We start from the raw sequence: 13126 nt of genomic DNA, 5'->3' as shown, positions 1-13126 counted from the left end.
ACCATAACTTGCACGTATGCATTCAAAGTGTACATTTAGATACATTTGACATAGTATACACCCCTGAAACCATCACCAAAATCAAAATAGTAGTACACACATCCACCATCCCGCAAAGCTTCCTCACACCCCTTTATAATCTCTGCCTCTTCCCTAACTTCCCCCTCCCCAGTTCTGCTGTTCTCAGGCAAGCACTACTTTCTGTTGATACAGATTAGTTTGCAATTTCCAGAGTTTTATATAAATGGAAGCTTCTCTTTTATGGGGTGTTTGTGTCCCCTCAAAATCTGTTATGTTGCAATCCTAACCCCTACACTGATGGTATGGGAGGTGATTAGGTCATGAAGGTGGAGTCCTCATGAATGGAATCAGTGCCTTTATAAAAGAGATGGAGAGCCCCCCTCCCCCCCGCCCCGCCACTCCCACCATGTGAGGACACACACAGCATAGTTAGCCGTCTGTGAACCAGGAAGCAGGACCTGACTCGACACTGAATCTGCCAGTTCCTTGATTCTGGACTTCCCGGCTTCTACAACCATGCAAACTATATTTACATTGTTTCTAACACCCAATCTACTGCATTTTGTGATAGCAGCCCGAATGGACTAAGATAGAATCACACAGCATACATTCTTTTCAGTCTGGCTTTTCTCACTAAGCAGTATGATGTTAAGATTCATTCATATTGTACTGATAGTTCATTCCTTTTATTGCCAAGTATGGATGGGTCACAATTTATCTGTCTACCTGTTGATTTTTTTGTTTGCCACTTATTATTGAGTGATCCTGGGGAGATCTCCTCCCCTCTCTCGCCTTTAGTTTGCTCATCTATAAAATGGGGCTATCCCTGCTGTCTCTTTGGGAGGATCCCAACAAGCCTCGTCGGACAAATACTCTCTATAAAGAACCGAGGAGAGCTCGGCTCGGGATGGAGGAGCTAAGTGTCCTCAACCCTCCATCTCCAGGGGCCACACATCTTACCTGTTAGAGGAGCAGTGTCTGAACTGCTCCCTAAACCATGTCAACAGAGCAGGGCCTGAGGCCCTGGGGAACCTCTGGAGGGGTGTGAGCAGAGTAGTGACAAGACGTGATTTACAGCTTTACAATTTCACTCCGGCTGCCGTGCTGCCTGCAGACTACAGGGCGCTCAAGGTGGAAGGAGGGAGACCAGTCAGGAAGCTATTATGGCGATCCAGGTTCTAAGGGATGTGCTGATGGTGTGGCCTGCTGTGGAGGCGGAGGACAGACCTGGACTGGAGGGAGAGTCAAGAGAACTAGGTCACTGCTTGGCTGATGGAGAAGAAAAAGATAAATGACTCTCATCCCTTCCCCAATCCAAAACCCACCACTAGGTTCCTGAGTGAGCAACTCGGAAGACGAGAGATGTACTATGAGGAGGGGGAAAACTAGGGGGTGACTAGTTGAGGCTCCAAAGTGGCCATGGTCATACTGGGACACCCCCAAGTGAATATACGATTCTGTGCCAGCCCAGAGATGGGACTCCAGATGCCTTCCTCACACATGGGTAAGGGCACTATCAGCTAGGGAGAATGTATGGGATGGAATCAGGGCCCAGGACAGAGCTCTGAGGCCTCTCACATTTGGAAGTTAGAAAGAGGCAGAGGTGGGCAGTACAAGAGTGGAGAACAGAGATGATCTTTGAGACAAAGAGATGGGAGCATCCGCAGAGAAGGGAGAGAGGGTCTCAATCTCTGCTGAAGGGTCAAGAATTTCCCTAACCACAGGATCCAACCCCCTAAGAGAAGCAGATGCCCACCTCAGGAGGTCCCCAGGCAAGTGAAGAAGTTGAATGAAAATTTTAAAGTCCTCCCTCAAATAAAAGGCCCAGATGGCTTCACTGGTGAGTTCTATCAATATATGTATTTTTAAGATGTTATTTATTTATTTCAGAGAGAGACAGCACAAGTAGGAGGAACAAAAGGAGAGGAAGAAAGAATCTCAAGCAGAGTCCAAGTAGAGCGTGGAGCCTGACATGGGGCTCAATCTCATGACCCTGAGATCATGATCTGAGCTGAAACTAAGAGTCGGATGCTTAGCTGACTGAGCCACCCAGGCGCCCCAGTTCTATCGAATATTTTAGAAATAATACCAATCCTTCACAAACTCTTTCAGAAACAGAGGAGTAAGAAACACTTCACTCCTGTGAGGGCAGTATTATCAGCCAAAGACATCACGAGAAAAGAAAACTGCAGAAAACATCTCTAGTGAACACAGACACACAAATACTTCACAAAATATTCGCAAGCCACATCCAACAGCATAGGATTATAAAACCATTTACCCCAGGAATGCAATGTTGGATCAACATCTTGAAAATCAGTGTTACATGCCATATTAGCAGGTTAAAGGACAAAAACCACATGATCATTGTGATAGATGCTGGAAAATCATCTGATGGAATCTAATACCCATTCATGACAAAAACTTTCAACAAATTAAGAATAGAATAAAACTTCTTCCGCTTGAAAGAAGTCACTGAAAGGGGCGCCTGGGTGGCTCAGTCAGTTAAGTGTCTGCCTTCACCTCAGGTCATGATCCCGGGATCCTGGGATCGAGCCCCCGCATCGGGCTCCCTGCTCAGTGGGAAGCCTGCTTCTCCTTCTGTCTGCCGCTCCCCCTGCTTATGGTCTCTCACACTCTCTCTGTCAAATAAGTAAATAAAATCTTAAAAAAAAAAAAAAAAAAGGAAAAAGTTACTCATGAAAGATCCACAGCTTTGGGGCGTCTGAGTGGCTCAGTCGGTTAAGCATATGACCTCAGCTCAGGGTCCTGGGACTGAACCCTGTGTCAGGCTCCCTGTTCAGTGGGGAGCCTGTTTCTCCCTCTCCCTCTGCACCTCCTCGTCATGCTCTCTAATAAACAAATAAACAGACAAATAAATAAAATCTTTGTAAAAAAAAAATCCACAGCTTAACATATTGAATGGTAAAGGACTGGATGTTTTCCTCCCTAACACTGAGAACAAAGCAAGGATATTCATTTTTGCCACTTGTACACAACACTGTATTGGAGGTTCTAGCTCCTGCAACAAGCAGGAAAAAGTTAAAGGCATCCAGACTGGAAAGGAAAAAGTAAACTACCTTTATTAACAAATTATATAACATATATATATATATAGAGAGAGAGAGAGAGAGAGAAAATCCCAAAGAATATACATTTTTTGAATATAAAACTAATAAATGGATTTAGCAAGGTCGTAGGACATAAGATCAATATAAAAAAATTTCTAAATAACACCAAAAAATCTAAAAATAAAGAAAGCAATTCCATTGACAATAGAATAAAAAAAATAAAAATAGGGGCGCCTGGGTGGCTCAGTTGGTTAAGCGACTGCCTTCGGTTCAGGTCATGATCCTGGAGTCCCGGGATCGAGTCCCGCATCGGGCTCCCTGCTCAGCAGGGAGTCTGCTTCGCCCTCTGACCCTCTCCCCTCTCATGCTCTCTATCTCTCTCATTCTCTCTCTCTCAAATAAATAAATAAAATCTTTAAAAAAATAAAAAAAATAAAAAAAATAAAAATATATGGGAATATTTTAACGAAAGAAGGACAAGATTATACACTGAAAATGACAAAATATTGCTGAGAGAAATCAAGGAAGATCTACACAAATGACAAACATTCTATGTTCTTGGATTAGAAGACTTTATATTATCAGGATGGCTATTCTCCTCAAATTCATCTATAAATTCAACATAATATCTATTAAAACCCCAGAAGGGGGCGCCTGGGTGGCTCAGTTGTTAAGCGTCTGCCTTCAGCTCAGGTCATGATCCCAGGGTCCTGGGATCGAGCCCCGCATCGGGCTCCCTGCTTGGCCAGAAGCCTGCTTCTCCCTCTCCCTCTCCCCCTGCTTGTGTTCCCTCTCTCGCTGTATCTCTCTCTGCCAAATAAATAAATAAAATCTTAAAAAAACAAACAAGCAAACAAAAAACCCAGAAGGCTTTCTGTAGAAATTGATGACCTGATCATAAAAGGTATGAGAATGCAAGGTACCTAAAATAGTCAAAAGAATTTTGAGAGGAACAAGATTAAGGACTTACATTACCCAATTTTAAGACTTACCTTAAAGCTGAAGAAATCGGGGCGCCGGGGTGGCTCAGTAGTTAGGCGTCTGCCTTCGGCTCAGGTCATGATCCCAGGGTCCTGGGATTGAGCCCCACATCGGGCTCCCTGCTCAGCGGGAAGCCTGCTTCTCCCTCTCCCACTCCCCCTGCTTGTGTTCCCTCTCTCACTGTCTCTCACCGTCAAATAAATAAATAAAATCTTAAAAAAAAAAAAAGCTGAAGAAATCAATACCACACAGTCAGTGTGGTATTGGTTCATGGACAAGCATATAAGATCAATGGAACAGAACTGAGAAGCTAGAAATAAACCCTTGTATTTATGGCCAACTGATTTCAACAAAGATGCGAAAGCAATTCAATGGAAGAATAGTCTTTGCAACAAATGTACTGAGACAAATGGATATCCACGCACACAAAAAAGTGGAATTAAAAAAATTTATTTAGTTTAAAGAGAGAGAGAGAGAAAGAGCGTGTGCACAAGCGGGAGGAGGGGCAGAGGTAGAGGTGGAATCTTAAGCAGATCCCCCCACCCCCCGCTGAGCACAGAGCCCAACGTGGGGTTCGATCTCACGATGTTGAGATCATGACCTGAACCGAAATCAAGAGTCAGATGCTCAACTGACTGAGCCACCCAGGTGCCCCCCAAAAATGAATTTCTAAAAATTAACTCAAAATGGATCATACACCTACATAAGAGCTAAACCATAAAACTTCTAGAAGAATTTCTTCATGATCTTTGCTTATGCACGAAGTTCTTAAGACATGACTCCAGAAGCATAATCCACAAAACAAATAATTGATAAGCCAAACTTCATCGAAATTAAAAACCTGTACAGTTCAAGAGACACACACTGCTGACAGAAGGAAAAGACACACCATATACTGGGAGAAAATATTTACAAATCCTGGATCTGATAAAGGATTGGTATCCAGAAAATGTAAAGAATTCTTACAGTTCACTCATAAGATACATGGCTCAATTTAAAAATGGGCCAGATTTGAACAGCTGTTTCACCAAAGATACAGCCAACAAGGACGTGAAAAGATGCTCCAAATCTTTAGTGGTCAGGAAAACACAAGTTAAAACTCCAGGGAGATGCCATTTCACATCCACTAGAACGGCTCTAATCAAAGACAGACAACTGCAAGAGTTGGCAAGGCTGTGGAGCAACCGAACGCTCACACACTGCTGATGGGAACGCAGTAGAATGGTAGGGCTACTGCGCAGAAGCTCATCTGTTTCATAAAGCGCTGAACAAACTCTTACCATGTGACAGCCACATTCTAGGAATCTACTCCAGAGGAATGAAGATCTATGTGCACAAAGACTTGTACATCACAGCAGTATTATTTGTAACAGCCACAAACTGGAAACAATCTAAATATTCATCAATTAGTGAAAAAAACGGATGAAGAAAATGTGGCATATCCATGCAGTGGAATATTATTCAGGAACCATAAAGAAAGAACTGATACATGCTGCAGCCTAGATAAACCTCAAAAACATTCTAAAGAAGCCAGACACAAAAGACCACATTTTACATAATTCCATTTATAGGAAATGTCCAGAATAGGCAAATCTATAGAGACAGAATGCATTTGCCTGAGGATGAGGGTGAGAGTGGGGATTAACTGCACACGGGCATGAGGGAATTTTCAAAATGATGAAAATATTCTAAGATGGGACAGTGGTCATGGCTGCACAATTCCATTTACCAAAAATCTTTGAGCACTTAAAATGGGTGAATGTTAAGGTGCATCATGCAAATTATGCCTCAGAAAAACTATTAAAAAATCAGCAATGCAAACTGGAGGAAGAGTAGAGAAGCACGATTAGGCAACCTTTGCATCTGATATACCCAAGTGTCCTCAGGTTTAAGTAACATAGTTCTTACACCTCCTCTATGTGCCCAGTGATGGGTACACGACAAAAGACACTATCTGCCAGGTTAAGACAGGCAAACAGGCCGTTCCCTGGTGGGATACAGTGAGGACGTGCATACAGATGGGGCACCAGGCTGACCAGAGATGCTTTTCCTGCAGGAGTAACATCTACACTGACACCCGGAAGGACCATTTCAGAGAGACCAAGTGGGGACAAATGCCAGGTCACAGTGGCCTTCTATGCCATGCTACAGAGTTTGGGTTTTTATCCTGAACTGCAAAGCTCGGAAAAGAGAACAGGGAACCGGAGCTCAGCTCCGTTAGAGAGAAAAACATCTGTGTACCACTAGAGATGAAACTGGGAACAGCAAGTCTGGGCTAATCACTGTGAGAACAGTTTTCAGTTGTACAATGTTACGTCATCATGAGCAGGAGTAGAGAATAGTAGTGCTCACCTTTGGGGTGAAGAGGAGTGGGTGGGCTCTGCTGTTGGTTGTGAAGGGAGAGGAATCCATGGAACCACAACAAAAGGATATGGGAAGTCAAGCAGGTGTGTCTAGCTGAATAAAGCTCACAGTCCACTCTCCATGCATGGGCTCTTTGGTTCTGAGCAAGAGGGTGTAGGTTACAAGGAAAGAGCTGTTCTTACTTTAGAGGCAAGTGACCCTTCTCCCACAGCACAAAGCCCGCAGATAATCTGGCTTCCTCTGCTTTGGCACAAAGGGGCTTGCTTCTATAATGCAAGGTCTGTCACAGTACCGGGCAGTGGCCCCGCACACACCGGGCACGAGGCTGGATGGACCAGACACTGCTCCTGTCCAGCGAGCTGGACTGAGTGTGGAAATCTGGTCTCAATTCTTGACAACACTACCAGTTAGCTGATGAATCAAGTCAGCTGGCCCTTCTGAGGCTGTTTCCTTGTACTAACATGAACCATGCTAACTACCCGGTGGGGAGTCCTGAGAGGCCCTGGTGAGAATCAACAGTGTTTATGTGTGAAACATGTGCTGGTGGGATGTTATGTGGGAGAGACATAACCTTCCAAAGACTTGAAAAATAAAGCTGTCATTCAGGTATAATCATCACCCGGTGGATAAGACTGACCATAGCTGACTTTGGAAAAGTGTGAATGAAGAGTTTCCTGACATCCCAAACCACAGTAACCAGGGTGTAATCTCAGGAAGGCAGCTCTGGAATGTGGCTGTATTTGGAGAAGTAGAAACTAAACACAAGAGTCGGGTTCTCTCACATTTTGAGGAGCAGACAAACCACCATGGGAATTTGCCTGCACTGGAGTGCCTGCGCTGCACCCCAGCCATAGGTCCCCAAGGAGGGATCTATGAATGAATGTGTGTGGTTTAAGAATTTTCTAGTGACTTTCGTGTGCACCAAAGTTAAGCACCTCTGGCCCAGAGTTTTAGAAAGGAGCTGGACGTTTTGTTTCTAGACGGTCAACAGGCCAGCCGCATTCCATCAGGGAACTGGTGTTCTACGCACTGAGTGAAGAAAAGGGGAAATCCAGGAGGAGTGATTTGGAAAGCAGCAAGTACGTAACATGCGTGTTTTTCACCCGAACCCGTTCTTATAAAATACACACACGTCTCTCCAAAGACTGCTTTTGCTATACATCTGGCTCCTCTCTTATTTTCACAGGAATATTTTACTTTGTCCAACGTATTTTTTCACTGGAAGGCAATAAAAAGATGATTTACTTCTAATATTTAAAAAATAAAACAAGAAAGGATAAGAAGATATTAGGAGTGTACTCTTTATTTCTCTTTGGTTTCTTAACACAAAAGACATGCGTTCTATAAATAAAAGGAAGATTTGCTGGGGGACAATGACTTGGGGGGGTGGGAAGAGCAGATTTTCTACCTACTCCCAGCTCTGTAGCCGAGTCAAAAGGCTGGTCTTCAGCTCCCATCCTGGCTTTGATCTCAGGTGAAACCCGGAAGACAAGGCTGTGTGTGTTATCTGGGAAGGGGAATGGCCTAGGACAGCAGTCCTGTGCTCAGAGCTGGTCCACTGAGCACATCTCCCCCACCCGCTGGTTATACCCTTTTCACAGTATCCTTGGGTGAGAACTCTCCTTTTCACAGGGCTCCTGGAAAGGCCTGAACACCAAAGAGCCAGCCCAGACATTTGCAAACTCCCCCTCAGACTGAGGAGCTGACTGTTGAAGAGTGTGATAATGTTGGTGTTGGCTCGCTTGTGCTGAGCCCACCCAGATCAAAACACTGGCCTCAGGGGCAGCGGTGTTAACTTCCACACCAGGAGGTGGGAGTGGACTTAGGAAGTTACTACGAGAGCAGCAGATCGTGAGGGAAATGATCTATCAGCCTCAATGGCAAAATCTGTGCCACCGTCCTGAGGACCTGTGAGGCCCACTTGTTAGCCCACTGACTGATCCTTAACCCCTCCACGACCTGGGCTGGCCAGGACTGTTTCTAGTTCACAGAAGGGCTTATAACAAGACAGGCATGGACACACTTCTCTCCAACAGGAAACACAGACCCCACTGCCTTCCGAGTCTACCTCTGTAGGCAAACCGAGAGGGAGTGAGAAATGCTGGGGCTCCACTATGAGCCCAGGCTCAACTGTATCAGACTGTTGAGTCTTTTAAAATAAAACATAATTTTCAAGTGCTTGTAGCAGAGGCCCAGCTCCTAAGTGGCAGCTAACAAAGGTACTTCCCTCTGGATACATGGCGATTGCACACACTCGTAAACCTTGTGGTACTGGGGTGGGAAAGACGTCTCAGGCTCCACACCGTGCCTTTCTGAACACGCTTCCAGGACACCCCAGGCAGGCAGCAAGGGACAGGAGACCAGCCAGGTGGAGAAGGGGGCCCTAAGACCCAGTCTTGCATGAAAGGAACTGTATCCTCTTTGAGTCTGTACTGGAAGCATTTTAGAAAACCAGATTTTGGCAGCAGCAGTTGAAGGACAGCCCCACTGCCCAGTGCACTGGTAACAGAAGTGTCCTCCTGTTCGGGTCCTGCTGTGCGACATTGAGGTCCCGTACAGGGAGGAGGAAGGAGCATGGAGTCTCTTCAAGAGGTCATTTGCTAATATCAGAGGAAGAAATATAAAATCTGTTCTTTGCAGCAGCAAGAGATTCTTTCGGCCTCTAGTTCTCTGCCATAAAGTCAGCTTTGCTCGAATGTAAAGGCCCACCTTGCTGGTCGTTCTACTGAGGGCTGGAGGGAGGCCAGGCCCCTGGAATTGGCGAGGGGATGGAGAAGCAGTGGACTGGCAGGGTAGACAAGGTTACTGGACCAAGCCAGCCATGGCTGGTGGAAGGACCATGTCCCTGGTTAGGTTCTAGAGGTACCAACGGTCAATGTACCCTAGAAGCATCACAATGAAGAAAACGATCCAAGAATGACAGATGGGCGAGAATCTGGCCGGACCTGCTGTTTCCTTGCTGGTCAGGTGAGGAATGAAAGTGGGGGTAGGGAATTTGAGTGAGCGCCATGGTGGCCGTGGGAGGTAACCACAGGGGCACCCGGAGCCTCCGGTGACCGACTGGGAACTCCCACCTGGAAGAGTGGCCAGCCGTAATTCAGCCCACTCGCTAAGCCTACGGTTAAAAAAAGTCCTCTGATGGCGGGTGTGAATACAAACCCCGTGAGCACCTTGCTAGAGGACCAGTCAAGAGCACACTGATCCCGGACACGCGAGGGCTCAGAGGCGACCCCGGGGGCCGTGCGAGGCCTCAGGACCCTGGGACCCGAATGTGGGAGTGGGCGTCACCTTTCTCATGGTGGGCGGTTTTCCACTGAAACACGTATTCGCCTTTAGTGTCTTTGAACATTTTCTTCTCCCAAAGAATGTTCACTTAAAAAAAAGGTACTTTTCTTTCCAGTTTCTTTCAAGTGTTTCTTTATTTCAATTTCCTTCGGATTCTTTCAAGTATCTTTCTTCTTTTCCTTCTTCTTCTTCTTCTTCTTCTGTTACTCCTCAACAAGATGAAAAGACCTCGCTGAAATACCAAAACTCGACACAGGAAGAGCTTCTGTTCTCCCTGGTTACCCAGCAATGAGGACCAAGTCCTCTGTGCCCTCGGATGGAAGAGGGAGGTGCTCGTGTGCAAGCAGCACGGTGCTGTGATGGCACCACCACAGGCAACGAGGACACCCCGAGCGCGTCCTTCCTCCCCCAGCCGCACCCCAGCTGCCAACAGGCTGGGTGGGTCACTGCAGCCACCCCACTGCATATTGGCCACACCATGGCTGGAGAGCAGCAGGCGAGGAGGAGCGTCAGATGGCAGACCTTCTGCAAGTGGCAGGTGGGAGCTGGGCTTGGATGGAGCCTGTGTACGTGTGGACCAGCAAAGCAGTCCTGTGTCACCAGCTGCGGAACACAGAGGGGCTCTGCCCCACGTGGTACACCTTGGTGACCTAGGCTTGAAGGTCCCGAGCGCAGCGCGGTGAGGGAGGATGTAAGCACCTGGAAAAGCTGTACCTCCAGCGAGCTCACATTCACCCCATCTTCTGGTCTCCCACCTCTCCCAAGATGGCCTGTCCCTGGAAGGGAGTGCCTATATTTGTACCAGATCCCTACCCCGCCACATCCCCCGCTCTGCCTTAGATGGTGAGGAGAGGGATGCAGCCCACACCAACCCCTCCCTCGTGACATGCCATGGGGGCCATAAACGTCCAGCGGTCTGTCTCTGGGTCATACATCTCCACTGAGCTGAGGTTTGACTGTCCATCATAGCCCCCCACGGCGTAGAGGCGCCCACAGCTGGCCACCAGGGAAACCCGGCTCCGGCGTGTGTGCATGGGGACGATCAGGCACCACTGGTCGGCCACAGAGCTGTACATCTCCGCGATGCTGAGGAAGCCAGAGCCGTCATAGCCCCCACAGACGAACATCTTGCTTCCCAGGGAGGCGGCTCCGTGCCGACAGCGCTTGTTGAGCATGCCGGCGGCTGGGTGCCAGGTGGCCGTGTGGTGGTTGTAGTGCTCCACCTGCAGCAGGGAGAGAGGCACGGGTCCAGCAGTCGGAGCCAAAGCTCGGGCCACACGGGGGCTTGCGGCCACAGCGGCCCACGCGAGTCAGACTCCAGCGAGAGGCCCGCTTTCCGCAGCGGCACTCCTGCTCTGGGGCTGATTGAGGGACCCTGCCTACTCTGACCCCTTCTGTTCTTCGTCCCAGGAGACAAAGGCGTTGCCCGAGGATGCACTGCTATAGTGGCAGAGGCGCGAGGAGAGCAGGGTCTCCTGAAATCTGTCCAGAGTGCTGCACTGACTGACGCCATGGATCTACCACTAGATGGCGGTTGAGGTTTTTTTTTTTTTTTTTTTAAAGAATAAATGCAATTTCCAACAAATTATCCAGAATACAACTATTGGCAAATCTGCACCGTCTATAGCTGAGCTTACTCTGGGCAGGGATTTTGCCAGCTCTCATGCAGCGTTCAGCGGAGAACTGAGCAGGGTGGGGTGAGGGTGGCATGGCCATACCTACCCCTCCTCTGTGCCCCCTGGCTCCAGTCTCAGAAGAATCTCCGAGCATGTGGCAGATGGCCTGAAACCTCTTTAGATGACGCGTTGCCCAGTTATGGCAAGGCTGAAGTTTCTTCCGAAGAACTGCCTTTCAAAATTATTCTCAAAGGTTGGGGGGGGCGCGCCTGAGTGGCTCAGTTGGTTAAGTGTCTGACTGTTGATTTCGGCTTAGGTCATGATCTTAGGGTTGTGAGACTGAGCCTTGTGTTGGGCTCCACACTCAGTGGGGTGTCTGCTTCTCTCCTTCTCCCTCTCCCCCTGCCCCTCACCCCACTTGTGCTCTCTCTCTCCAAAATAAATACATCTTTCTTTAACAACAAAATTATTCTCCAAGATGAAGGGAGTGAGTGCCCTTAGCCCCGGGGGGAGCCCAGACTCACGCTGCTGAAGATCTGCAGACCGTCGTGGCCACCTGACACATATATCCTGCCCTCAAACACCGTCACCCCAGCAGCACTGCGACTTGAGCTCATCGGGGTCACCACTGTCCACCTGCAGGAAAGAGCCAGAGGAGGGAGCCATGAGATGCAGAGCTGCCGTCCTCCCAGGACAGCTCAGGAGGGGCGGGGCAAACTGTGCAGTGTTCCTTCTCATCCTGGACAATCTCCCCACCTCTGTAGGCACTCAAAATCAGCATGTCCTAAATAAGGCCCCTCTCTCTTACAGACGTGCTCCTACCCGGTCCTGTGGATGGGACCACCGGCCATCTAGTTGTCCTACTCAGAGTCAGTGTTTTTATGGCCTCTCTTTTCCCTCATCTTCAACATTCCTGTGGTCACCAAGTCCGCCTGGCCTGCCTTCTAGTCACTGCCTGCTCCAATCCCACTACCGCTGGCCTAGCTTGGGCCTCCCCCCGGGACAGCCTGCCGCAGCCTCTGCACAGGTCACCTGGCTTTCAGACCCTGCCCATCCCGACCCCGTGCAGCACACCCCTCAGGGGGCTCCTCACCGTTTCCTCCAAGGCAGAGTCCGAGTTCCCTATGCAGTTCTTTATCTCTCAGGCCTCATCTATTTCCACTTTCACCTCCTGCCGTGTGCCACCCACACTGGCTCCTCACGAGCACTTTCCTTCTTCTGGGCCTCTCCTCGTGCTGTCTCCCTGCCTACGATGCACATCTCCCACTATCTGTGATGGGTCACCTCTCAGAAGTCATCCCTGCCACCCTGCCTCTCCCCGCCAGCCGTGGTAAAGATGAAGGTGCTCCCCACCCTGCACCCAAGAGCTCCAGACAGAGGCCCCCAGGGTAGGAAAATCACGATGTACCCGTGGCCCCAGCGGACCGGCTGCTCCTTAAGCATCTCAGACACCCAGCTTGATACACAGTCAGTTGGTTAAGTGAATGGAATGTTGGCTGAAAAGCATTCTGATGAATCCATTCAATGAACTGGCTTATGAGAAGATTCAAATACTGAAATGAAAAAGTTGGGCTAACCTTGCCAGCTGTTTTCCAAAGAGTATTCCACAAAATAAGATGGTGACAGGCATTATATCACCGGAGAAATTTTCAGTCTTTAAAATGTTACTATGTTTGATGGAAATTAAGAACTCTGGCAGTACGGACATCAATGCCTTCCAAGCTTACCTGACCACGTAACATTTCTTGCCCCTCTAAATCACATCCTACCCAAATCATACCTCTCTTA

At 48.2% G+C, this 13126-nt stretch overlaps 1 protein-coding gene across 3 annotated transcripts in view; it reads right to left on the bottom strand.

The window, feature by feature from the left end:
• Nucleotides 1–7722: 7722 nt before the first annotated feature.
• The window catches only part of KLHL18 (kelch like family member 18), a 54670-nt gene continuing 49266 nt past the window's right edge, over nt 7723–13126 (bottom strand). For all 3 annotated transcript variants that reach the window (XM_025885186.2, XM_025885187.2, XM_025885188.2), the window contains 2 exons: nt 11863–11974; nt 7723–10945 (listed from right to left, as the gene is read on the bottom strand). In XM_025885186.2, the coding sequence (XP_025740971.1) occupies nt 10559–10945; nt 11863–11974 (499 nt within the window). In that variant the 3' untranslated portion in view covers nt 7723–10558. The remainder of the gene's footprint in view (nt 10946–11862; nt 11975–13126) is intronic.

Source organism: Callorhinus ursinus, unplaced genomic scaffold, assembly GCF_003265705.2.
Source record: "Callorhinus ursinus isolate GAN/ISIS: 27379988/994484 unplaced genomic scaffold, GSC_fseal_2.0 scaffold15, whole genome shotgun sequence".
In the NCBI taxonomy this organism is placed as follows: domain Eukaryota; kingdom Metazoa; phylum Chordata; class Mammalia; order Carnivora; family Otariidae; genus Callorhinus; species Callorhinus ursinus.
Note: the sequence above shows the minus strand (reverse complement) of the source record. Positions and strands in the feature narration are given on the sequence as shown.